The sequence below is a fragment of the Grampus griseus genome (genome assembly GCF_964374135.1).
Source record: "Grampus griseus genome assembly, chromosome: 16".
Classification (NCBI taxonomy): Eukaryota; Metazoa; Chordata; class Mammalia; order Artiodactyla; family Delphinidae; genus Grampus; species Grampus griseus.
This window is the reverse complement of record NC_139010.1, coordinates 27670562-27696209: the sequence shown is the minus strand read 5'-3', so window position 1 is coordinate 27696209 and position 25648 is coordinate 27670562. Positions and strand designations below refer to the sequence as shown.

The 25648-nt window shown below is 54.7% G+C and overlaps 3 protein-coding genes across 21 annotated transcripts in view; 2 read left to right on the top strand and 1 right to left on the bottom strand.

Moving 5' to 3' along the window:
* The window catches only part of CAMK2G (calcium/calmodulin dependent protein kinase II gamma), a 54149-nt gene extending 51653 nt beyond the window's left edge, over positions 1–2496 (top strand). For all 16 annotated transcript variants that reach the window (XM_082673286.1, XM_082673280.1, XM_082673283.1 and 13 more), the window contains one exon: positions 602–2496. The gene's annotated coding sequence lies outside the window, so the exon portion shown is untranslated. The remainder of the gene's footprint in view (positions 1–601) is intronic.
* Positions 2497–4051: 1555 nt separating this feature from the next.
* On the top strand, positions 4052–11286 carry NDST2 (N-deacetylase and N-sulfotransferase 2). The gene is made up of 14 exons (XM_082673883.1): positions 4052–5491; positions 5575–6921; positions 7114–7201; positions 7511–7665; positions 7851–8036; positions 8295–8423; positions 8555–8737; positions 8824–8920; positions 9287–9410; positions 9538–9712; positions 9911–10081; positions 10187–10296; positions 10494–10596; positions 10691–11286. The coding sequence occupies exons 2-14, from the start codon at positions 5917–5919 to the stop codon at positions 10814–10816; spliced, it is 2652 nt and encodes an 883-aa protein (XP_082530009.1). The 5' UTR covers positions 4052–5491; positions 5575–5916; the 3' UTR covers positions 10817–11286.
* A 149-nt stretch (positions 11287–11435) lies between these two features.
* ZSWIM8 (zinc finger SWIM-type containing 8) lies at positions 11436–25385 on the bottom strand. 4 transcript variants are annotated; one of them, XM_082673031.1, is made up of 26 exons: positions 25060–25385; positions 22788–22941; positions 22449–22543; positions 22103–22275; positions 21820–21927; positions 21626–21707; positions 21385–21505; positions 20785–20986; positions 20461–20636; positions 19093–20086; positions 18201–18332; positions 17889–18068; positions 17603–17786; positions 17292–17390; positions 16573–16697; positions 15884–16124; positions 15627–15785; positions 15294–15522; positions 14827–15116; positions 14449–14672; positions 13451–13942; positions 13024–13207; positions 12744–12920; positions 12464–12583; positions 12030–12140; positions 11436–11901 (listed from the first exon to the last, which is right to left on the bottom strand). In XM_082673031.1, exons 1-26 carry the CDS (start codon positions 25265–25267, stop codon positions 11453–11455), a joined length of 5709 nt encoding a protein of 1902 aa, XP_082529157.1. In that variant the 5' UTR covers positions 25268–25385; the 3' UTR covers positions 11436–11452. The 4 variants fall into 4 exon arrangements, with proteins under 4 accessions (XP_082529157.1, XP_082529158.1, XP_082529159.1 ...); XM_082673032.1 differs by having other exon boundaries at positions 13048–13207; positions 25060–25370; XM_082673033.1 differs by having other exon boundaries at positions 11549–11901; positions 12030–12208; positions 25060–25370.
* Positions 25386–25648: the final 263 nt, after the last annotated feature.

Below are 25648 nucleotides of genomic sequence, written 5' to 3'. Positions count from 1 at the left end.
GGGGTTGGGGAGCGGCTGGGACAAGTGGGGTCAGAGGAGGAAGAAGAGGTTGAGAGGTGGCATTGGGGGAGGATACACGGGCCATCCCAGAAGAGTAGTGAAGGCTGGACAGTGTGGTGGTTGTAATAAGTCATGCTCTGAAGTCAGACAGACTTGGGTCTGGCTCCTTGACTCCAAATTGGGTGACCTTGGACAGGTTACTTCCCCTCCCTAAGCCTTATTTTCCTCAGCTGTCAATAAGGAAGAAGGAGGGACTTCCCTGGCGGTCCAGTGGTTAAGACTCCGCCCTTCCACTGCAGAGGGCTCGAGTTTGATCCCTGGTTAGGGAACTAAGATTCCACATGGCTGCAGTGCAGCCCAAAAAAAAAAAAAAAGGAGCGGTGGCTACCTCCTTTGTTGTGGTGAGGATTAAATAATATACTTGTAAGTAAAGCACTTAGTAAGCAAATGTGAGGCAGTGTTATGTTTAAATACTAGCTTCTCCCCCATCCTCCACCCTCTCAGGCAGACTTGACCACGTATGTAGTGTGTTTAAGTCTCTGGAACTCCTCTGTGTGGGTATTGTCCTCTGTTCTGTTACCACGTCTGTTCTGTTTGACAGGGGCATAAGGAGATCCCAGCCGGAGGTCAAACCTTCGCAGCCAGTGGCTCTGGAGGGCCTGAGTGACAGCGGCAGTCCTGTTCGTTTGAGGTTTAAAACAATTAAATTACAAAGCGGCAGCAGCCAATGCACGCCCCTGCATGCAGCCCTCCCGCCCGCCCTTCGTGTCTGTCTCTGCTGTACCGAGGTGTTTTTTACATTTAAGAAAAGAAGATCGTTTAAAAAAAAAATGGGATCCATACCGTGATGCGTTTTAAAACCACCAATAGCCCTTGGGCTAGCAAGAAGGCAGGAGTTTGTGTGATGCCCATCCTGGCACAAGCAATGGGCTCACCTACCAGCCCTGAAGAGGTGAGCTTAGCCTCTGGCCTCCATGGACTCAGGGGACCAGGCAAGAACTCTGACAGAACTTTGGGGGCTGTGATGTGATTACAGCCCCTGAGGTGGCCTACCTGCCCCAGGTCTAGGAATGGACGTCTTCAGAATTTGTATACACGCCTAGAATGAGGCTGATGAAGAACATCATGGCCAACAGACCTACTTGGGAGAGAACGCGGAGCTCCCAGCCTGCCGTGGAGGCAGCTGAGAAACAGTGGGCTCAGGACTGAGAAGCAGGGCCCGGACATTGCTGTACTGTACCATTTAGTATAGACGGGAAGAGAATTGGTGCTGCAGAAGTGTGTCCGCTACAAAGCTGATGAGAAACCTCGTGTTAGTCTGACATGCACTCACTGACTCATCCATTTCTATAGGATGCACAATGCACGTGGGCCCTGCTATTGAGGCCCAATCCTTGCAGCTGGGAAGTGGGAGGGGTTGCCGCTTTGCTTTGTGTTTGTTTTCTTATAACTTAGAAAGGAGAGAGCCGGGCCTTGGTCTGGGCTCCCCCTGCTGCCTTTGGCAGTTCTGTTTCCGTGCTGATTTGGATCATCTTTGTCTTGCCTTTTCATGCTGGTGGTCCCTGTGCTGACCCTCATCTGGACCTGGGCCCTCTGCCAAGTGCCCCTGTGGGATGGGAAGAGTGAGGCAGCGGGATTGAGTGATGGTTGTTTCTATGCATTCAGGCTGCCCTCGGGGCTGCCTCCCTTCTTCCTCTTCCCTTGCTGCACGCCCATCTCTTTTCCTGTCTTTGAGATTGACCTGACTACTCGGGCAAGAAGAGGTATCCTCTACAAAGAGACCTCCTTACTGACCAACTGAAGTATAGACTTAACTGCTGGACAATCTGCATGGGCATCACCCTGTCTCTCACCTGCATGTACCCAAAAGAGATGTCCAGAGCCAAGGCTCCTACATTCATTGTCCCTCTCTGTGCTCAAGGAGTTCCATTCCAGGAGGGAAAAATTTATACTCTAAGCAGGTAGCAGAGAAGATAATGGAGGAGCAATTGGTCATGGCCTTGGTTTCCCCCAAAACAACTGTGCAGACCTGTCTGCACAAATGTCTGCACTACTGGGGGATAGATGGGTGGGCCCCAGCTCCCTGGACTGCCTTAAGGAGTCACAGGAGCTGGGAGAAGAGGCAAAGCTACAGGTTTACCTTGGAGCCAGGTGAGAAGAGAGCAGACTCACAGGTGCTGGTGCTTGGATTTAGCCAGGCTCCGCTGAGCACCTCCTGCATGCCCCAGCCCCTGGGCCCTAACCCTTTTCTGCCCTGCAGCCTGCAGTACCAGCACGCAGACACCTTCACCACAGGGTTTGGTTTTGCTGGCTTGAAGACAAATGGTCTTAGAGTTCATTAAGACCCATAGCTTCATATGGCTGCTCCAGCCCCACTTCTTAGCATTCTTAATCCTCTTCTGGGGCTAATGTCAGCATCTATAGACAATAGACTTAAAAAAAAAAATCACCTTTTAAACAGGAAATGAGAAGGCATTTGATGCAGAATTTTTGCATGATGACATAGAAATAATTTAAAAATAGTGTTTGTTCTGAATGTTGGTAGACCCTTCATAGCTTTGTTACAATGAAACCTTGAAGATATTTAATAAAATAACCTTTAAACACTCCATTGTGTTACTGCTGTTGGAGGCTTATGGCCGGAGGCTTAGATTTAACAGCCTGGGTTACAAGGCTTCAGGTGGAGAAGATGTACCTTCTCCCACCCCTTTTGGGCTCATTTTAGAATAAGACTTCCTCATAAACTCATCAGCCTCCAATTAGTCGCCCGGTCTGCTGAGGCGAGTTTGGAGCAGGGGGAAGAACTCGGGCCCTTAGCGGGTGAGCTCTGAGTCTCGCCCCGCCCCCGGGCCCCGCCCGCGTCCAGGACAGCCTTCCCGCCCCTCAGTGGGCCGGCCCGGCTCCCCCTCCGCCGGGCCGAGTGGAAGAGCCCACACCCTCGGCCCGCCCCGGCTCCGGGACCCTCGGCGCCGACGCTAGCCGGACCGTGCCACTGCGCGGGAAGGAGGGGGGCGCCTCTTGTCGGGGCGCTCGGAGCCCGCCGTCTATGAGGCTGCGGCTCGGCCGAGCGCTGCGGAACACCGTTCGGTGGCTCGGCACCTCGGCAGCGCGGCGGGCCGGCCCGGAGGCGGGGGTGACCCGAAGTGGGGCCGCGAGCGGCTGCGCGCCGCCTCCCCCCGCTGGGAGCGGTGGTTGGGCCCGGCTGCGGCAGAGCGTTCGCTCGGAGATGGCGGAGCCGCCGCGACGCAGCCCGAGGCCCCGAGAGCAGGGAAGCCGGGCAGCCCCGGGACGTGGCGGAGCCCGGGGACAGAGGGGACGCCGCCCAGTCCGCCGGGTGAGCCGCCCTTGAGGAGACCCCCCCCCCGCTCAGAGTGTGGCCCCCAGCCACGGTCCCCGCAGTTCTCCCCTCACAGACTTCCCTCAGTGTGGCCACCGAAACCTCCCGCAGGGGCGTCCCCGGCCGCCCCTCGGGGCGGCCTGCGCTCCCCTCCCCCGTCCCTTCCGCAGGCCGCCCTGGCAGTGGCCTCATTCCCCTCGGCTCGTCCCCTCCGCACGGGGCTCCTCCTCCCCTCGGGGCTCCCCCCAGCCCGACGCCCGCCCCTATGTCCCCGCAGACTCCTCCACGCGCCCCTTGCCCCATCCCCTTTAATGCTCCACGCCCGACTCTCTCCATACCCACCTGTAAGCCCATGTTCCCACCAGCAGGGCCCTCCATCCGCGACCCCCGTGTGCCAGCCCCCCACGCCCGTGTCGCTGCTCGGTCCCCCTCCTCCCGCGGCATCTGCACTGCCGGTCTCCCAGCGCGGGGCCCACACCCCCGCCTTCCCCAGCACCCCCCTCTGTTGCTCTCCTCCTGCTGCGCCCGCACCTTTAGCCCCCTCCCCGCCGCGGTCCCGCTTCAGCATTTATCCTCCCACCCCAGTACTCCCTCATCACCCCTTCCCTGAATATTGCTGCTTCTTCTAGGTTCGAAGCTAAAATGCAGTGGTTAAGACCAGGGCTGGAGCCTGACAGGCCTGACGTTGAATCCCATTTCCTCCACTGACTGAGCTGTGTGATCCTGGGCAAGTTGCTAAGTTCTCTGGACCTCAAATTAGTCATATGTAAAATGGGAATATTAGTTATCTCTTAGGGCCGGTGTGAGCATTAGATATATGGAAAGCTCTTAGAAGAATGTCTGGCAAAGTGTAAGCCCTCAGTAAATGTTAACTCTTATTCTTAACCTCGGGGGTGATACACCCCCAGTATCGGCTTCACAGTGACTTCTTCTCACTACTGTGTTTGCCCCAAAAAGTTTCCTCTAATTCTTAGGATTCGTCCCTTCCCATCACCATTTTGATCCTTTCCCAGCTCTCTTTTCACGCCGATTAGTTTTACCCAGGCCAAAGCAGAACTGTTCTTAAGTTGTCTCTCTCAGTTCTGAAGGACCCCATCTCTGCTTAATCACCCGGAGATGTGTATGTGTGTGTGTGGGATGTGTGGTAGAGAGAGATCTCCAGCCACTGGCCTTACTTCGAGTGACTAAAGTGGGGAGAGTGACGGTAAAGCTTCTAGAAGTAGTCTACTTAAGGAAAAAAGTCTCCGGAATTAGGTCTCCTTAAAACTATTTTCTGATCCGACTGTTCTTACTCCTTCTCTATAATTGATTGTGTACTACTTAAGCTCCTGTTGCTCTCTGTCATGCAGCCCCATTCAGTTCGCTCTGTTTTTGTAATAGGACTCAATTCCTCATGTCTCTCCAGGCTAGCTCAGGACCCTTCTGAGCTGTTCAGGGGTGAGAGTGTAGTACCACCTAGGCTAAGTTAGGAAAGAGAACTGGAGTGGATAAGGAGACAAACTCTGGACTCAGCTCTCTAGCTTTTCTTAGGTGCCAGTGATGTGGCCTGCTCTGGGGCTACATTGTTATCACCCCTCTTGACACTGGCACAAGTGAAATAAAGGGGAGGGATGGGTAATTTTTCACGAGCAATGGAAAAGAGAATCCCCAGGTTCTGGATTTGGAAGGTAGTAGAATGATTAGCTAACACCATTTCTCTTTCCTCTTGAATTTCCCCACCTCACTGCAAGTTCATTAGTGCTGTTAGCCTGTGGTGTTGGGTTTGATAGATGAGGAACATTAGCAGACACATGAGTTTCCTCTTATCTGATATTTTGTTGGAGCACGGGACTTCTGGGGCTTTCCGTCCCTTCTTCACAGGACGAACAGAGCTCCTGCTGGCTGACCAACTGCTCTGTCACGGGTTGGGAACTCCTTTCAGAGCAGGTTCATTTTCAGCCTCCTGGGCTGTTTGGCCTCTTGTCGATGGGAAATTTGTTCCCTTCCAGACCTTGGATATACTGCTTCAATTCTGAGCTTAGCTCAGGGGGGAGAATTTAGACAGTATTCTAAGAAAGGGAACAGGCTGTGAAGCTAAAGTATGAGACTCAGATTATGTTGTTTTTCTACAGGAGCTTTTTTTTTCTGGAGAACAAACCATCCTGTGAGCAGGAGGTAAGAGAAATGGGGTGAAGAGGGGAATGGATTAATGACACAGTTTCAAGGAGAGAAGTAACCCATTGATTTCTGTCTTACAGGTAGTGAGGGCAGAGATTGTGAACTTTGCTGACCTCTGATGTGAGGAGCTCAGCCAGGACCAAAGGTGGAGCCTGGCTAGATTTGCATCCTGAAGCCATGGGCCAGTGGGCCATGGTGACCTGAGACCAATGGACTCTGTCCAGTTGCCCCCTGTTGCCCCTTCTACCTCCCCTATCCTATACTAAGGGGACTTGTTTTCCACCTTTTCAGGGAACTGACCCTGCAGGAATCCCTTTCCCCTCTTTTCATATCCTTCTACCCTCCCAAGAGAGCCTCAGCCTATAGAACTCCTACCTCCCATCCCCTAAGGTAGTCCCCATCCCTGCCTCACCTCCCCCGCCATGCTCAAGCTGTGGAAGGTGGTACGCCCAGCTCGGCAGCTGGAACTGCACCGCCTCATACTGCTGCTGATCGCTTTCAGTCTGGGCTCCATGGGCTTCTTGGCTTACTACGTATCCACCAGCCCCAAGGCCAAGGAACCATTGCCCCTGCCCTTGGGAGACTGCAGTAGTGGTGGGGCAGCTGGTCCTGGCCCTGTACGGCCTCCAGTCCCACCCCGGCCCCCCAGGCCGCCAGAGACAGCACGAACTGAACCCGTGGTCCTTGTGTTTGTGGAGAGCGCATACTCACAGCTGGGGCAGGAGATTGTGGCCATCTTGGAGTCCAGCCGTTTTCGTTATAGCACTGAGCTGGCACCTGGCCGAGGGGACATGCCCACACTGACTGATCATACCCGTGGCCGGTATGTCTTGGTCATCTATGAGAACCTGCTCAAGTATGTCAACCTGGATGCCTGGAGTCGGGAACTGCTAGACCGGTACTGTGTGGAGTATGGTGTGGGCATCATTGGCTTTTTCCGAGCCCATGAGCATAGCTTACTGAGTGCCCAGCTCAAGGGCTTTCCCCTTTTTCTACATTCAAACTTGGGGCTCCAGGACTACCAAGTGAATCCTTCTGCCCCACTACTGCATCTCACACGCCCCAGCCGCCTGGAGCCGGGTCCACTGCCCGGTGATGACTGGACCATCTTCCAATCCAATCATAGCACATATGAACCAGTGCTTCTTGCCAGCCTTCGACCAGCTGAGCCCCCGGTGCCAGGACCCTTGCCTCGCCGGGCCCGGCTTCCCACTGTGGTACAGGACTTGGGGCTTCACGATGGCATCCAGCGGGTGCTCTTTGGCCATGGCCTCTCCTTCTGGCTTCACAAACTCGTTTTTGTTGATGCTGTTGCGTACCTCACTGGCAAGCGCCTCTGCTTGGACCTTGACCGTTACATCTTGGTAGACATCGATGACATCTTTGTGGGCAAGGAAGGAACCCGCATGAAGGTGGCTGATGTTGAGGTCAGTCTTTCTTTTTCCTGACTCATTTCTTTCCTTAGAAGCTGTTTCAAGCTCTGTCCTATCAGAGTCCCTTCCTTGATTCTGAGCTTGTCATAGGTACGCTCCCTACCCTTTCTAGGCAAGAAGAATGCTACTTCTCATTTTTCTCCTTCTTAGTCTCCTGATTTCTCATGTCCCTGCTACTCTTCCCAGGCTCTGTTGACCACCCAGAACAAACTCAGGACCTTAGTCCCCAACTTCACCTTCAACTTGGGCTTCTCGGGCAAGTTCTATCATACTGGTGAGCTTATTCCCCTGCTCCTTCAGCGTATCAGTCTTAGTTTGTCTCTTCACTGTCCATCCTCCTGGGCAGACAGGTTGGAGAAAAGGGGCAAGGTTTGGGGTCAGAATGCTATGAGGGCCTAGCAGTGGGTATGAATTTAGGTTAGCATGGGCGGCTGGAGGGCAGGTTGGCAATCGGGAAAATAGTCTTAGGTGGGCAGAGGTCAGCAATGTTGTCCCAAGGATGGAAAGTGGTCAGTGTTGTTACAGAACAAAGGAGGGCACAGGGGCTGACCGGCTGTGGTCAGTGGTCAGTGTGTGGTCATAGGGACAGAGGAGGAGGATGCAGGGGACGACATGCTGCTGAAGCACCGCCAAGAGTTCTGGTGGTTCCCCCACATGTGGAGCCACATGCAGCCACACCTGTTCCACAATCGCTCCGTGCTGGCTGACCAGATGAGGCTCAACAAACAGTTTGCTCTGGTGAGACCCTTGGATCTCTTTCCCATACTTTCTCCCAAAGATGATGCTTCCTTCTCCACCTTACCCTAATGGGGTACCCTTTCCCCACCCTTTCCATTTTACTTTCTGTGGAGGCATCCCCACCCTCTTTACCCTCTACTCCCCAAACCTCACCAGGTCCTGGTGAGAGTCTCTGCCATTCCCAGGAGCATGGGATTCCCACGGATCTGGGGTACGCTGTGGCCCCCCACCACTCCGGCGTGTATCCCATCCACACACAGCTCTATGAGGCCTGGAAATCCGTGTGGGGCATCCAGGTGACCAGCACTGAGGAGTATCCCCATCTCCGCCCTGCCCGCTACCGCCGTGGCTTCATTCACAATGGCATTATGGTGAGGGACTCCCAATACGGACTTGAATCAAACTCCCACATTTGGACAGCCTCCAACCTGCATTGTCCAAGTTCATCCATATAAGGGGTAGAGAGATGAAAAGTCATATTGCACATAGCAAGAGCTTTGTTGCTGTAACTTCAGACTGGGTCCTCTACAAACCCAGGGAATCCTAATGCCTCAGGTCTTTTGTCCTTAATCTACTTCTCATTCTACCTTTCAAATCTCATCTGTCCCTGTTTGTTCTTTTCCCTTCAGGTGCTGCCACGGCAGACGTGTGGCCTCTTCACTCACACGATCTTCTATAATGAGTATCCCGGAGGCTCTCGTGAACTAGACCGGAGCATCCGAGGTGGAGAACTCTTTCTGACAGTGCTGCTTAATCCGGTAAGGTGCCGAGAGGAAGGGCTAGAAGATTGGACAGCCAAAGTGTTTGCATACTGAGACTTTTGCTCACCAAGCCCACTTCTGAAGTGGGGTAGGCTCTCCAAATCTGACATGCAGGCACCCCCTTTCAGATCAGCATCTTTATGACTCATCTGTCTAATTATGGAAATGATCGGCTGGGCCTGTACACCTTTGAGAGCCTGGTGCGCTTTCTCCAGTGCTGGACACGGCTGCGCCTACAGACCCTTCCTCCTGTCCCTCTCGCACGGAAGTACTTTGACCTCTTCCCTCAAGAGCGAAGCCCCCTTTGGCAGGTACAGGTGGAGCTCAGGCTGACCTAGAGATGTGATGGGGGTGGCCGTTGAGGAAAAGATTATCTGATTCTTGGCCTCACCTTCAGAATCCCTGTGATGACAAGAGGCACAAAGATATCTGGTCCAAGGAGAAAACCTGTGATCGGCTCCCCAAGTTCCTCATTGTGGGACCCCAGAAGACAGGTGAATCATCCTTAGGCAACTTCTGTTGCCTTGCCTTAAACCCAAAGAATTCTTTGGCCAAGGAACTCCCTTCTCATACCCACCCCTCATTAATCCAGTCCCTTGAGTGATTCTTAACCTGGTTATACATCAGAATCATCTGTTGAGTTTTTTTTGAAAGACCCACAAGTGATTCCGATGCACAATCAAGGCTGAGAACTACCATTTTAACCCTTCGCTGGGCCTCTCTCAGGCATTCCTTTTCTCGCTCTAGTTTGGCCAAACGGTATTTTACCACCCAGAGTGATTATTTTCTCACCTCTTTCAAGCTGATGTTGTTGAGGTGGATTCTCTCCCACAATGGCCTGGACTTTGTCTCTCATTTAGGGACCACAGCTATTCACTTCTTCCTGAGCCTCCACCCAGCTGTGACTAGCAGTTTCCCAAGCCCCAGCACCTTTGAGGAGATTCAGTTCTTCAGCAGCCCTAATTACCACAAGGGCATTGACTGGTGAGACCTGGAATGCTTCTCAGGACACTCCCTTCCCCTAAAATACCCCATTCCAGCTTCTCCCAGCACAGATGTCCGGCCCCTTCACTCTGCAAATTCTCTGCCTCTCCTCTCTACTACTTCCTAGGTACATGGATTTCTTCCCTGTCCCTTCTAATGCCAGCACTGATTTCCTGTTTGAAAAAAGTGCCACCTACTTTGACTCAGAGGTTGTACCACGTCGGGGGGCTGCCCTCCTGCCGCGAGCCAAGATCATCACTGTGCTCACCAACCCTGCTGACAGGGCCTACTCCTGGTACCAGGTGAGCCTGAAGCTAGGCACACATCAGAACTTAAGAGAGGCGGTGACTGCTAGAGAGACAGAAAGGAATGAGGGTAGGGAAACTAAGCTAGTGCCTTGGGGAGGGGTGCCTGTGCTGTCTGTTCACTAGACTAAGAGGAAGGGCAGAACAATGCTGTCAAATCACCAATTCCTTGCCTTCCTGTTCCTTGTCCGTCAGCATCAGCGAGCACATGGAGACCCAGTTGCTCTGAACTATACCTTCTACCAGGTGATTTCAGCCTCCTCCCATGCCCCTCTGGCACTTCGCTCCCTACAGGACCGTTGTCTTGTCCCTGGCTACTATTCCACCCATCTGCAACGCTGGCTGACATATTACCCCTCTGGACAGGTACAGTTCCCCGGTAGCCCACATGGGGGTCCCCTTCCCCTCCTTTTCCCTTCAGCCCAGAGGCTTCTAAGGAATACAGAGGGAACCACATCCCTGTCCCTTTAGTTGCTGATTGTGGATGGGCAAGAACTGCGTACCAACCCAGCTGCCTCAATGGAGAGCATCCAGAAGTTCCTGGGTATCACACCCTTTCTGAACTACACACGGACCCTCAGGTGGGAGAGCATGACCCAGGGGAGGATGACTCTGGGGGAAATGGGGAAGCAGGTTGACCGTGTCTGTTTGGAAGAGACATGGATTTACCCTGTCTTGCAAGGAGAGACATGTGTCCCTCTGGGCTGGGAGAGGTAGTGTACATTTATGAGGCTTGGATTTCTTTTCTGTCACCTAATGGCCTCTTCTTGTTGAGCAGGTTTGATGAAGATAAGGGATTCTGGTGCCAGGGACTTGAAGGTGGCAAGACTCGTTGTCTAGGCAAGAGCAAAGGCCGGAAGTACCCAGATATGGACACTGAGGTAAGCAAAGCCAGGGACAGGGTATCCCTTTCCACCTGTAAGATCTGATTTTGTCCACTCCTTACCATTTCTGACTTCATTTTTCTCCTGTTAGTCCCGCCTTTTCCTTACGGATTTTTTCCGGAACCATAATTTGGAGCTGTCGAAGCTGCTGAGCCGGCTTGGACAGCCAGTGCCCTCGTGGCTTCGGGAAGAACTGCAGCATTCCAGTCCGGGCTGATGTATCAGCCTCCCGTACCAGCAAAAGCCCCCTTCTTCCCTAAGGGGCAAGCCCAGATCAGGGCCCACAAGGGGGATTAGAGTGGCCTGGCCCCTCCCCCTTCTACCTCAGTGGCCTCGAGGCCTGGGATGGCTAAGAAGGGAAGGGCATCCCTTTCCCATAGCTCTGGGGTCTAATAAAGGGGCTTCCCTTGATACCCCACAAGATGGTACTAGGCACCTTTGGCCCATGGTCTTGGATGGTGGGGGGGAAATGAGAGGGTCCAGGCAGGGTGAAGAGGAACGTATTAATCCAATGCTTTCCCTCTTTATCCCCAGCAGTGTATCTTATCTGTAGTGGCCGTGGGAGGGACCCCTTACTGTGGGATCAACCTGTGGCCCGGCCTCTCTAATGTCATTCACATTGAATGGGGATGAGGTCAGACGGTGGCTCATAGAGCTGAATATGAGCCCTAGCTGTGGGCTAGAAATGAGTTTAATAAACATCCTTATTTTTGTGTTTTGTCTGCCTCACTGGAGTGGGAGAAACCTAGAATAAAAGCAAGTATCAAGATTTTCCTCTGCCCCAGTTCAAGGTTCATCCACACATGGAGGGAAAGAAGGGAAAGGCCCAGGCAGACGAGAGTAAAAAAGAAGTTTATATATTTATAAATGCCAAATAAATACCAGAGGCCACCCAACGCCCCCTCCCAGACAGGGCTGTCTCCCCCAACCCTAGGCTTCTAGGGTCTGAGACATCTTGGCCCCAAGAACAGCTGCCAGTCTGGGCTACCAGGGAACTGAGTGGGGATGATCTGTCCAGCCAAGATTCGTTCCCCCTTTGTGAGGGGTCCCCATAGCCACAGGCCTGTGTCCCTGTATAGGGCCCTAGGGGGGCCAGACTCAGGGGGAGAAGGTGGTCATCTCGAGTGAGACCCGCTGCCACAGCTCCTTGGTCTGTTTGCTGCGCTTGAGATTCTGCAGGATGTCGTTGAACTGCATCATGCCCATGGGTGTCAGGCAGAAGGCGCTGCGAGCACTGCGGATTGCGTTCACAAAGTCGTCGTAGTCGGCAGGGGTCAGGTGAATCAAGCGGTGGTGGATGTACTGGAAGACGTGGGGAGGATAAGCCACTAAGCACAGAACCAGGCCCCTCCGCCCTGGCATGCTGGGTGATCTGTTCCCTGCCTGCCCAGGAGGTGTTCCACCCTGCTCCATACTTCCTGGGTTATCACCTGCATGTATGCCTGCTGGCAGCGCTGCACCAGTTGGTGGAAGGCCGGGGCACGCAGGTGGTTGTGGGCATGAGCGGGGCTCAGCCGCTGCAGCGTCTCCATGACGATCTCCTGCAGCACAAACGGGCTCAGCACCCCCTTGGCTGCCCCCACACAGAACTGGTGCACGTAGTTCACTCCTGGGGGGCAGGGGGAGGGGCATGAGACGGGGGTGGCCACCTCTGCCCTAGGGACCCAACTTTAATCTCTCAGCTCTGGCCTGGCAGAGAGCCTCCCTCCACCCCAGGAGCTGAGGTAGCCCCCCGCCCCTCGCGCACGCACACATACCCGACCAAGGCCTCAACTCTGAGCAAGAGCTAGGAAGGAGGTCTGGGATGGGAAGGTGGGGGGAGCAGGTGAGGGCGGACAATGGTCCTGGGGAGGGGAGGTGTTACCCAGCTTTGCTGCCAGCCCCAGCAACCATTTGACATCATCAGTGTAGGGGGGGGAGCGGGAGAAGTTGTTGGGGTGATCATTGTGTGCCCGGCGACCCAGCATCTCCAGTGCCAGCATCCCTGGGAGAAAAGGGTGGGCACGTGGTGAGGGTGTGTCCTCCACCCTCTACCTCAGCCTCGTACCTGACCCCACGGTAAACCAATTAAGAGGTATGGTGGGGAGGGGTCATGGAAGAGTCTCTGGCTGCAGGTGGGGGCACAGGAAGGGCCCTCCTCTCACCGACACGGTAGGCGGCGTGCAGGTGGTGTAGGCTGTGCGGGTTGACAGGCTGACTGTGAGTCTCCTCCTCAGGTGGTGGAAAACCCCCGCTCACCAGAGGGCTGGGCTGTGTGGGCAGGGCAGGCAGTGAGGCACCCTGGATGGCCGGAAACGTGGAAGCTGGATGGACACTGCTCACTGAGGGTGGGATGAAAGCCACATGAGGAACTCAGAGCCCAGAGAGGGACAGAGAGGATTCCCTCCCCTCCTCCCCTGCCCGGCGTGCCTCCCCTCCATTCACCTGTTCCCTGTCCCCACAACTCACAGGCCACACTGGTGGGCAGTGGGAGCCCTGGCTCTGTGTGGTAGGGATGTACTGTGATGGGTGCCATGGAAGGGACGGGGAAAGACACAGCAGTGGCGGCAAGTGAGGGGGGAGTCACCGAGTAAGGGTACTGAGCCCCCAGGAATGCAGGATGCACACCCTCGAGGCGGGAAGAAAAAAAGGAAGATTCCAAATTATATTAGGATGTAGCTCTTCCCCGTTCATCCCACAGCTGGGTATCCTGCATTTCTTATCTTAGTTGGGCTGGGTCCCCCGACTCCCGCCACCTCACCAGGACTCTTGGACAGCCCTGTTATCCTCCCGGAGTACCCCACTCCAACCCCCCGTGAACTCCCAATGTGCTCCCACATGCCCAATCTCCAGTAGAACACTGCATACTCACCTGTGGGTATGCAGAGCTGGGCACAGGGAAGACGGCAGGCCGGGGCATATGAGGCATGGGGTGGGCGGGGTGAGCTGGGTGGGTGAGGTATTGAGGGCTGCAGGGCAGGTGGGGCTGTAGAGCAGTGTAGGGGTGCAGGCCAGGGGAATGACCATGCCCCAGTCCTGGACCCGGATATAAAGTGGACCCCACCGAGATGACTGGCACCACTGTGGCTGCTGTCACTGCTGCTGCCGCCGCCGCCACTGTAACCGGCTCAGTCCCTGGGACCCCCCTGCCCTCAGGCAGCCCCCGCCCAGCCTCCCCAGCTGCCCTGATCCCACTGGCACTACAGCTTGTAGCCCCTTCACGGGCTGTGGATGAGCCACCTGCTGTTTGCTCATATAGCCAGAACCACTGGTGAGCAACCTCAAACAACACTTCGGGGTATACGCCCCCACCCTTAGCCGCCTCTTCCACTGCCATGCAGGCCTTCTCCAACATCAGGTTATCCTGGAAGGGAGGGGCAAAGAGGGTTGAGGGGGAAGGGCTTTACTCAGGGACAGTTCTAGATGACATTCCAATGTCTCCCTCAGAGTTGGCTGGTTCCTGGGGAGGCATCTAAGGTCAGGGCCAGTGCCCAGAGTCAGTGTCAGAGCAGTGAGTGCTTCACACAATGAACAAATACTTGTTGACCAGTCCCAGTTCCAAACTAATTTAGCTACTCCCAGCCAAGTCCCATCATCTCCCTGAGGCTTCCCCTAAGGACTCCATCCCGGTGATCATCTTGGTCCCTAGACTATAGGCCACATCTCCTTACCTATGAAATACGAATAATCTGTTCTCAGAGTTGTAAGGTAAAGGATGTAATAGATGTGAAAGCACATTACTATGTCAAGTGTCACCATGAGAGGACCAACTGGATAGTTTGTGAACTCCAGGATATGGGAATCAGGAGCTGGACCCAACCTCCCTGCCCAGATGCCCCAAAGCAGGTCCGCAATTGCCTGTAAAAATACCTGCTCCTTGCACTGCACCAGGGCCCGCTGGATCTCATTGGGGTTCAACGCATGGGCATGAGGCAGGCAGCTTAGGGCTAGTTCCGCCGCTGCCCTCACCATATTGGAGTCTCGTGCCCGTGATGCCCTGTCAGCCAGGGATGCAACCTCAGGGGGTGTCAGGTGCCCATCCCAGCATTCTACCAGTATAGTCAGGGCTGCGCTGCCAATCTCCATTGCCTGGCCTTCAGGAAAAGGAGAGAAAAGCAGAGTGGGGTTAGCACGGGCAATGGGAATGGGAATGGCATCTCTCCTATCAGGTCAGTAACTCCACAAGGATATGACTTATCATCATCGATTAATCCCCTTCCCATACCCAAATCAAGATGCTGGATTTACCTGTAATCCAGGAAACGTGGGAAGAGTAAGTACGTGAGAGCCAGTTGGGAGAAACAAAGTTGTGCAGGCCAAGGGCATAAAGCCCAATCTCGAAGGCGCAAAGGTGCAGGTTACGGTGAGGACCCTGGTGGCCCCCTGAGGAAGATGGATGTGTGAAAATGGAAGTGCTGCTGTTGCCCCCTGCCTTGATCAGCACCGTCTTCGCCAGCTCGAAGTAGAAGTGTGCAGCTGCCTCTGACGGCTGATTGGGTACATGGGGGGCATGACTCTCAGGACGGCGGCCCTTGTACCTGAAGGGGCAATGGGGTAGGGACAGGGATTGGGGTTTCTCTGAGGTGCGTGTCCAGGTAGGTTGGAAAAGACCAGGGTAAGTGAGGATGCTGACGGAGACAACAGTTGGATTACACTAGGGATGTGGCTCTCGGGGTGGGCCAGGTCAGAAGACAAGGATGTTTTTTCCCACTGACCTGCCAACTTCAACTGTCTTCGCCCGGGCCCCTCCACTGGCACTGGCCCGGCGACTTCCACTGGAGGACGAGGAGCCAAGGGAGTCTGAGGAAGAGCTGCTAATGCTGTCACTGTCCTGTCCTCGGCCCCAGGAGGTAGGGGCCCAGCCCCCTCGAAGTGGCCTCCGGCTTAAGGTTGGGGAGCTATCCGACGTTGTTTCAGGGGCACTGCTGTCAATGCTGGCCATGCCTAACCCCCCCAAGACAAGACAGTCTCAGAAGTCAGAAGCTCCAGAATTCAGACTCCAACCTTCAGGAATCTCCTTCCCTCCATGTCATCCCATGGGTTGTTACCTGTGTGCTTCTTCTTAGGCCGCCCTGGTGAGCCCCAGCCCCGTCCATTGTAGCCTCCACGGCTGCCAAGTGCCAAGCGGCTGGGGACCTTTCCCTCTGGTCTTGGGGTCAAAGCTGCCTCAGATGGGAGACCCTCACAGGGGGAATGTGGGGAACTCTCTGCGTAGGGAAGACAGGACATTGGGATGAGCCTGGGAAAGGGGGGCCCAACACAGCTCCATACCACACATCCCCCCTGCCCAGTGCCCCCACCTCACCAGGCACATTCTTCTCTGTGAAGCCCTCAGTGGGGCCTGGCCCAGCCCCTGCCACACTCCCTGGCTGAGCAGGCCCTGCAGAGCCTGAGGTCAGAGGTTGCAGGGCCCCTGGAGCAGATGGGCCCCCATGCTTTGAAGGAGACCTCTGGCTGGCTGTGGCCGGGCGGCTAGATGAGTAGAACGAACTCAGTGTCTGTGGTTTATGCGTCTGGCTCTCTCGGTCCAAGAGTTTGTCTAAGATCTGAAAGACAGAGAAGCGGTGACTGGATGCCCTTTATCTCCTGACTTCTATTACTTTTCTTTCTCCTTGAAACAGCTTAATACTTCCTCCTCAGGAAGACTTTCCCAGTTCTAACCACAGGAGAACCTGCTGGAAGACAGGGGCTGGCTTACATATCTTGGTATCCCCTATAACATTTACCACAGGACTAAGTATATTGATATTCAATATATATTGAAATAAATGAATGAATGAACGACTTTATGCCCCCAGTTTCTCTTCTTCCACCCCAAGCCCAAGCATTCCTATAAGAACCACTGGTCTCTCACGTTCTTTACGAGGTGTTCCCAAGATTCCCCCGGTATCTCCTGTAGGTAGAATAGCCCTTCCATTATACTAGAAACCCCTGAGAAAGGTGATAAAATTTGCTCTCTCTGCCTGTCGAAATCCCAGTACCTCAATCCCTTACCTTTTTGAGTTTGGCCTGGTCGTCTTTGTAAGTGATCATTAGTGCCAGGGCCAGGTCACCCTTCTCCCGACGTGTGCCTTCACATAGCAGGGGATGCTCCGCCTCACTCACTGTTGTCTTCATGCCTGTGAGAAAGAGGCGCTCATGGGGTTTGTGAGAGGCCATAACTTGAAAGACAGCCAAGGGGAAACAGGCCAGGGCTCCCCAGCCACTAGCATGTGAAGTAAGGAGTTCTCCTGGTCCAACCCACCTTCGCTATGGAAGGTGCCCACTGCCTAATACATCCGGCCTAAGCTCTGGTCTGCTTTTTAAGACCTTCATAATTTGGCCTTCTCTATCACCCCAACATATCCATCACTTCAGGGAAGTTGGGCTCCCCACTCATGAAGACTTGATTGCCCCTGTGTCTTTACTCACAGTGTTTTGTCCCCCTACCTAGAACTTAACTCATCTTTTAACCCATATTCCATACTCTATCCCCTTCCTAAGGCCTTTCCCTAGAGTCCTGTTTTGCTGTCCTTATAACACCGAACATTCACAGTCCACGTTTTTGCCCTCAATTCTTCAGTCTCGTAGGCACTATGTGTCATGGCACATACACGTCACGCTGGCTTTCCCCTTACCATAGAGCCCCTTCAGAAGAGGGCTCATGTCTCATGCACTTCAAGGCCTGGGCCAGGCTTAGCTCACAGATGTGCTCAAGACACTGACAGACTCACCCAAGGCAGCAACTGCTGCTTCAAATCCCAGCTCCTCATCCCCAGGCATCTCGTTGTTCCAGTTGCGACTTGGGGGCCGGGAACCCGTGGGAGAAACCACTGGATAAAATTTGGGGTAAGTTAAGAAGACAGAAGTACCATGGGACAGAATGAAAAGGGAAGAAACCCAAGACACTCATCATTCCAGATCCTTCCATGAAGCTGCCCGATGCTTCTTACAGGCGATTCAGAGCCTTGGGGCTCTTGGTTTCTCTTTAGAGAAAGCTACCCCTGCCCCAGTTCCCCACTTTCTGTAGTGTCAGGCATCATACCTGGAGTACAGAGAACATCAAAGATGAAACTGGCCAACATGAGAGGCAAAACAGGTCGATAATCACAGAGTGTCCCCTCCCGAAGCTCCTCTGCCCGGCAGCGCACAGTACTCATCTCACTCGGACCCAGAGGAATCTTCTTGAGCAGGGTGGCCACCTCAGACTCCTGATATGCCAGCTTCACCTGAGGGGATAGGGAGGAACTAAGACCTCAATCACCCCAATGGAGATCACGGTGTGAGTCTCTGAGGAGATGGCAGTGCAAGATTCAGATAGAACTTCTGACCTCCAAGGCCTTGGTGGAAGCTGGGGGCCGCTGTAGCTCCAAGGCAAACATGCCCACTCGGAAGGCCAGGTTGTGGTGCTCTGGGCGCTCACTTAGCACTGTTAACAGGAAGGCCGCCTTGGTCAGGGTGTTGGTAGCCACCCAGGTCTGACGGCTTGTAGAAACCTTGTTCTTCTTGCCCTAAAGAGGGAAGCACAAGGAGGCAGGCAGATGAGTCTGACTCGCCTTGGTGGAGGGAGGAGACTCTAGCCTGGGGTGGGGCGTGGGAGAGGGTTATGGGTAACTGGAGAGGGAGGGGGCGTTCTCTCTCACCTTGGCAGGGGGCGGCTCTACCTTGAGGTCAGGTGGGTTGGCTAGCAAGTCCTGGGCAAGCTCCACGGTGAGGCGGGAGGCCTCACTGCTATAGCCGTGCGCATGCAAGGCCTCAGCACAGGCAAATAATATCTGGAAAGAGGACATGGGCACCAAACATGTTGCAGGACACCATACTCACTCATGCAGCAAATATCCCATGAGCACTTGCTATACACTGGGCCCTATGCTAGTCCTGGGTATACCACAGAGACTCACAGCCCATTAGAGAAACAGACACATAAACACACAAACAGGTGTGAAGCTGGCTACTACTGGGAAAGGTCCAGAGGGGAGCCGGATGAGCAGGATACCTCAATGGGACTTGGGGCAGAGGGGCAGTCTCAGGGAAGACCTCCTAGAGGACATGATCTCTAAGATCTCTGAGGCCTGAAGAAGAAACAGGGGCTAACCAGGTAAGATGAGGGAAGAATATTCCAGACAGAAAGGCCAATCCGTACAAAACTATGTATGTAAGAGAGAGCATGGCAAGCTACAGGAACGGCTCAACTGAGTGTAGTATAACTGACATAGTAGCTAGATGAGGCTGGAGAAGCAGACAAAGTTCAGAACAAGTGAAGCCTCATAGGTCATGCCAAGGACCTTCATCTTCACCCTAAGGGTAATGGGAAACCACTGAAGAGTTTTAAGCAGCAGAGTGACAAAATTATACATTCCAGGAAGATCAACATGGAGAGAAGAGAATGGACTGCAGGCAGCGAGTCCAGTTAGGAGCCTGCTGCAGGATTCTAACAGTCACACAACAGTCCTGTCACTCGCAACCAGAGGCAGGCGGTCCCTCTCCCAGCTATGGCTAAGAGGCACCCTCAGAGTCCCCTACAAGCCCCCTCACCTCCATGCGGCTCTCCTGTTCCAGTGGCTTCAGTCCTGCAAACAGGTCGTGTTCCTCCCCAGCCCCGCCCTCAGCCTTCTCTTCCTCGCCCCCAGCGCCATCCTGGGCATTCAGATAATACGCCTGGTAGTCATCCTCCTCCTCTCCAACCGCAGGGGCTGCCTCTTTGGTTTTAGGGAGCCCATTGCCACTCTCATCTGTGGAAGCGAGGTCGTCCCGGGTACAAAGCTCCCTGGGCAGTAGGCCAGGGGGGCCAGCAGAAGCTGTGGAAGGCTCAGGCCCTTCTGAGAAGTACACGCCACCATCTTCTTCATAAGTATCTGGAGGTTCAGGAAGGAAGGTAGAAGGGCCTCGGGAGCCACCAGGGTGAGGGCAGGGTGGTGGGCTCTCCGGGAATCCACCAAAGGTGCTGGCCTCTGCACCCAGGGCCAGGCTGCTATCATCCAGGCTCATCTCAGCCAGATCCGGCTCCAGGGAGCTGTCTTCACTGCTCAGCCGTCGCTTGCTCCCGCTGCCTGCTGAGCCCTTGCCCCCACTGCCAGCCCCCCCCAATGCTTTGGCTTTGCCCCCACCTGGACCCATCTTATGCAGAGCCTTATCTCCCCCCTCAGCCGAGAGGCGGCGGGGACCCCGCTGCGATGAGAGGACCCCCTCACCCAATCCCTTGCGCTTGGCCCCAGGCTCCTTGGGCCGCACAGCTGGCTCGGCAGGAAGAGGGCGGGGCCGCTCCCGGGATTCTTCCAGGCCCCCAGATCGGGAGGCACCTGGCCGAGGGGGCAGGGCTCGGGCCCAGCACAGGGCCAGCTTCCTGTCAGTGGCACTGTAGGTGACACCGGGAAGGGGGTAGGCCTCTTCCCAGTTGAAGTAGCAGGCCTCCACTGCCGGCCGGAAGCCAGGGAAGAGCCGCTCCAGGGTCTTCTTGTGCTGTCCCCGCTTCACGTTCTCAATCACCTTCAGCTGCCACTGGCGCAGCTGCACACACAGCTCCCGGCGCCTGTGGGAACAAAGTGGGGGCCAGGAGGGCTTGTGGGGCCTACACTGCGCCGAGCAGGGACAGGAGGAAACGGGGAGATGGTATTCCCCAGAAGCGGGGCACAGGGAAGGACCCCAGGAAGTGCTTCTTGAGCCAGCCCCATAGACATCACTCGAATACTCAGGGATTTGGGAAAGTGGGTTATTTAGAGGAGGGATGGAAGAAAGCCTCTCAGGAAAAGAACTCATAAATCACTGGAAACCCTAATGCTCAGCACCTCCCATTTCCCTAGGACTAGAAAAATGGTACGTGTGTCTATGTACAGGAGATGAGGGCTCGGTCTGTCCAGGGCTGGCCCCATCTCCCGGCGGTGGTGAGCCTCGGGGGAGACTCACCGCTGGGGGCTGAGCGCAGGGTCCAGCACAGCCAGCCTCCACAGTGTGACCATCTCGTCACACATGCTGGCGCATGCGTGGGCCGCCACCTCTGACTGCCCGTTGCTGCGGCCTGTGTGCCCACTGGCGCTGCTGTGTGAGGCTGAGGTGCGCACGCTGTACCACCAGCCTGTTATCTGGAAACAAAGAGGACTCTGAGATGAACCTAACAACTTAGAGGAAGACAGAGGAGCCCCACGCAGTGTCCCTGTCAGCAAGAGGGGAGTGCGGTTAAGGGAGGGAGAGGATGAGCCAGCACGGGCCTCCCCAGCTCTGCGGGATTACCTGTTCGTAGGTGAGGCACTGGTCGGTGAGGATTTCCAACAAGGGGGCAGCATTGCTGTCCCTCCGCTTGAACATCTCCCGCACGATGCTAAGCAAGTTCCAGACTCCCTCTGGCTCGCGGCCCCTCAGTGGGCGCAGCAGACATGCCCATTCAGCAGCAGCCGGAGGCTCCGTGGAAGACAGATACATGGAGTTCACATCACTGTGAAAGTCGCAGAGTGGAAAATGATGACCCTAAGATGGGGCTGAATAAAGCAGGTGAAAGAGCAACAGGACTTTGACACAAAAGGGGTCAAAATACAGAGTACAGGGGAAAAAGTATGACCCAGACAAAAATTCTTAATCGCCCTCTGCCTCAGTTTCCCAATCGCTGAAAGGAAGCAAAATAACTCCTGCTCTACCTAAGGACAGACCACTCTGTGACTACATAAAATTATCATCACCCACTGATTTCACTAGTAACATGTCGTGTGCGCCAGGCAGTGTACGAGTGAGGGGGGGAGTGGGAGAGGTATGCATTACTAAAACAAAGAAACTGGCCATGGCCCGAGGGATGCGCCCCTCCCACCACAGACACAGGCATGAAGAGATCCTGTTTACCTGAACACCACAGGGGAGGGGCCACAGAACTTGTGCAGTGTCTTCTTGATGTTGTCAGTGAGTGTTGATTCATCCAAATACCAAGTACTCTGATCGGAGGCAGACGGCCCTGCTGTGGGGTCTGAGGGTGACAGGCAGTCAGTCACCTAGAGGTAGGAGCCTGGATTCGCCTTTAGTAAGTGGCGCTCTGCACCCCCAAGCTTGCTTTCTTCCTGCTGCCCTTCTTTCTCACCACACTCACCCGGGGCTCCACATACTGTATTGATGGCTGTTGACTGGGAGGAGAGGAGTTCATCCAGGAGACGCTGGGCTGTGGGCAGGATCTGAGGGGGAAAGGGACACAAAGGCAGAAGTGACCCAAGGAGGCCTGGGCCTAACAGGAAGGCTGATATGCAGCCCTGGACTAGTCAGAGAGGGTGTGTCAACCTCCCTCACCTGCTGAGGGAGCTCACTGATGAGGTACTGAGCAAACTTCTGCAGCTGGTCCCTCTGCAGTCGAGACAGGGACTCTGACACTGGGGCCCGCAGGCAGACTGCAGAAGCCTGAAGGGAACACCGAGAGAAATGAAACAATCTGGGAAAAGGCTTGCTGACATCGGAGCTGGGGACAGAGAGGCAGAGTAGGAGAGGAGAGGGGGCTCACATTGTGGCCAGGCATGCAGCAGAGAAGGGGGGGTGGAGCGGAGAATAGGGCCAGGATAAATTGGGAGGGCCTCACGTTGTGGATGCGGAAGAGACAGAGTGCCACGACGTGGGTGCACCATTTGGCCCCAGCCCCACAGGTGCAGCTGCAGGAAGTGACCCGGCAGCGGTCAAACATCACAGCCACGTTGTAGGCCCCTTTGGGGGGGACCATCTGAGGTGGCACCACTGTAGCACTCAGGTGGAACCCTGGGGAGAAACACAGGTATGGTCAGGGAGAGCCACCAAGACACAGGTCTCTGCCCTTGACCCTGGCCCTGCAGTTCTTCAGACAACCTGCTCCAGCTTCTTGCAGTAGTTCCTTAATTCTTAACACAGGGGGTGGGAGGAGCAGGAAGTACCAATTGGTGAGGGGCCCTTACCAATCTGCAGGGGGTCCTTCACAGCCCTCATGCGGAATAGCTGATCCCCTCGCTGGAACTCATCTGCACTGCCGTTGGCCAGGCAGGAATACAGTCTGGGAGTGAAGAAGAAGACATAGCCACAATGCAGCAAATACCCTTCCACAGACCCTGTCAGAGACCACCATGCCCCGGGCACTCCCCAGTGTCATATCGTGCTGGGGAAAATCCCAGGTACTCCCTGCCCCGGCTGCCTCCTTACCGCAGCCCCAAGTACGGTGCCCTTTGTTCCGTGGGAAGCCCAGCGCACGGTGTGGAACATCAGGACCCCACTCCCCACCGTCAGTCCTTTAGCCTCACCGAATATCCTCTTCATTCTCAGGGAAGCTCCAAAAAGCAATTCGGAGTTGGAGCTGCTCAGGCACCGGGGGGTAAACTTTCTCCACCACTTCAAATGGGATATGAAACGCCACCTGTTTTGCTGACAGCTCCACCAGTGGGATCACCAGTCCATCTTTGGAAACAAAGGTTGAGGTAAGGGGAAAGAGGAGGGGAAACAAAAAGGGCCATGATTACTTGGCACCGATGCCAATGCCACATCTTGATGCGCCCTCCCCCCTCCCCGCCTTCACTATGAAGGAAAGAGGACATCTGGATGAAAAACCAAGGGACCCTCCTGTGAGGATACACTAACCCTTAAGACTCCATCTGGGGAAGGGGAGCTAAGCAATCCCCAGCCTACAGCCTGCTAGAAGGTACCAGGGATATCCCAGAAACTCCTAGCCAAACAGGTGTGTCCCAGGATCCTAGCAAGTAATGAGTCTCACCTGGCTTGGCATCTAATTTCCCATATACCTAGCACTTGAGATTCACATTACATTGTGTATATATCTCCCCTGGCATTCGCTTCTCTAAGTGCTTTTTTTTTACTGTCCCTTTCTTTTTTACTATCCCCCTTTTTTTTTTTTACTATCCCTCTAAATGACTCCATGCTTCCATCTAAGGAGGGAAGATAGGCCAGAGCCCAGAAGAGTTGAGAGGGACCTCCAGAAGCAAGAGAGAGTCTGCACTTTCTTTGGCACACCTGAGCCCTGGCTTCCCACAGTGGATGCCCTGGGGTGTGGGTTGGGGGTGGAGAGGTTACCCCAAGGGAACCTGGCTGCCACTCCTGGACTCACCTGGAGTAAGATGGAGCTACCATTCAAAGTTTCCCACACTGTTTTAATCAAAAAGCAGTGAAACGCAACAGACTGCATATCTCACCAAATTGCTAGTCAGATTAAAAGACACATAGAAAATAATGGTGCTGAAAGGAACCTTTCTAAATAAAAAGTCAGTCTTCTTATTTTATAAATGAGCAACTGAAAAAGGGTAGGGTTGGCGGGGGAGGGGGGAATGCCATGCTTTCCTAGATTTTAACCTGTTCATAAAGATATCAATATGTTGAAAATCTTCACCACCATCTTCAGTTACTTCCCTCAAAGTGAGGGAGCTCTAAGCCTACCCACACATGCAAATATGAAAGAAGCAAAGAGCCCATAGAAGACCCATAGCGAAACTACCTATGATGTGTGTGTGTACAGGGCATATGCTATCTCTCCAAATGAAGGTAAATATTACCACTCCTAAACAGTGACATGTAAATTTCCCTCTGTCCCTAAGGGGTGCTGGAAATCTCTCCGGGGCCTTTTGAAAACAGGACCTTAGAATGTCCAGAGTAGAATCACAAATTAAACCCCTCAACTGGTGAAAAAAGTCCACTTCCAATGAAGCTCAAACTGTGCCTTGAAGAAGGCAAGAATGTGGTGAGTCCTGAGTCTGCGGGGCTTCTGTTATCACTCTCTTCTCCATCCTCTTTAACAAAAGCAAAATTCTTCACAGCACTCATCAGAAAGACCCAAGGATGAAAGAAACTCAAGTGAAAAGCAAGAAGAGTGTTTCACGAGACTCGAGAGTCAAGTACGCACACTCTTCCCCAGGCCCCAGATGAAGGAAATCTAAGGCTTTAGTACAGTGGTCCCAGGCTTGGCTTCTGACAGATGTTCAATATGGCCAGGAACCAAGTCTCTGATCTAAACCTATGTGACACCCCTCTCGTAGGCCAGTTCACCTCCACTTTGCTCTGGGTGGAATCCCTTCTTGGTGCAACGGGGATCAGAGATCATCACCTTGAATCAAGAAGCTCCCAATACACTTTGCGATGGGGTGACACACCTCAAGTGGTCACTTCTTCACAATCCACCCCCTACCCACATTCTTTTCTATTTTCTGGCCTGCCTCAGGCTGAACTCGGTAAGTACTCCCAAGTCAAAGAGGGAATTCTTCTCCTTTACCCCATCTCTTACGGCAAATGAACCACAGAAGATCTACTTTCTGTCTTTAATCCTATCCAACCCAGAATTTCCCAGCCATCACTCCAACACACACACACACACACACACACACACACGCAGGCAGGCAGGCAGGCAGGCAGGCAGGCAGGTGTGGAGAAGGCAGCCCCAGGAAGACCGGAAAAGCGAGTCCTGAACAGCTCCCGAGCAGGGACAGCTTGGGACAGCTCCCGAGCAGGGACAGCTCTCGAGCAAGGCCGGAGCAGGGCCTGCCCGCTCCCCTCCTTCCAGCTCACCCTCACCTCGCATTCTGGTACCGCCACTGCCACCTCCGCCACCGCCGCCAGTGGGGGAATTGGGCCCCGCTGACTGTTTGCGCCATCCCCGCCAGTTCTGGCAGAGGCTCTCGGCCTCGGAGATGAAAGAACAGAGCGAATCCTCCTCAAAGCGGTCCGAATCCTCGAAAGAGAAGCGCTCTCCGTCCTCCCACTCCGCGAACATCAGCTCCATGGGGCCCGCACCCCCCGGGGCCGGGTCCCCCCCCGCGGATCCGGGGCCTGGGCCGCCGGCCGGGGGCTGTGGGGAGGCCCGGGGCCTGAGGGGCGAGCCGGGGCTGGGGGTGGCCGGGGCGCTCAGGGCGGCCGTGCCGGGCGAGGATCTCAGGCCTGGGAGAGACACGGGACGGGGCCTTGCCCAACTGCGAGGTGTGAACGGGGATCGTGGCCAGTCTCCGAGATTCAAGGCCCGGACGAAGCGCTCGGAAGCCGGGGCCTCTTGGCGGCTGCGGCGCCGCCTCCCCCATCAGCTGATCTGAACTTCCGGCCGCGCCGGCCACCACCACTTCCGCCCTCGCGCGCCCAGGAACCCGAGCCGGTACGCGCGGATATAAGG

What these genes read in the sequence shown, in the direction of transcription:
- ZSWIM8 (XM_082673031.1), bottom strand. Translation starts at nt 25,267, where the DNA reads ATGGAGCTGATGTTCGCGGAGTGGGAGGACGGAGAGCGCTTCTCTTTC. An exon ending in AACAGGAGAGCCGCATGGAG is followed by an intron (nt 18,333 to 19,092) that starts GTGAGGGGGCTT and finishes TCCTCTTTCCAG; the next exon opens with ATATTATTTGCCTGTGCTGA. An exon ending in GCACGCCGCCTACCGTGTCG is followed by an intron (nt 12,584 to 12,743) that starts GTGAGAGGAGGG and finishes CTTTTCTCCCAG; the next exon opens with GGATGCTGGCACTGGAGATG.
- NDST2 (XM_082673883.1), top strand. Translation starts at nt 5,917, where the DNA reads ATGCTCAAGCTGTGGAAGGTGGTACGCCCAGCTCGGCAGCTGGAACTG. An exon ending in TGTGGGACCCCAGAAGACAG is followed by an intron (nt 8,921 to 9,286) that starts GTGAATCATCCT and finishes TCTCTCATTTAG; the next exon opens with GGACCACAGCTATTCACTTC. An exon ending in CATATTACCCCTCTGGACAG is followed by an intron (nt 10,082 to 10,186) that starts GTACAGTTCCCC and finishes CTGTCCCTTTAG; the next exon opens with TTGCTGATTGTGGATGGGCA.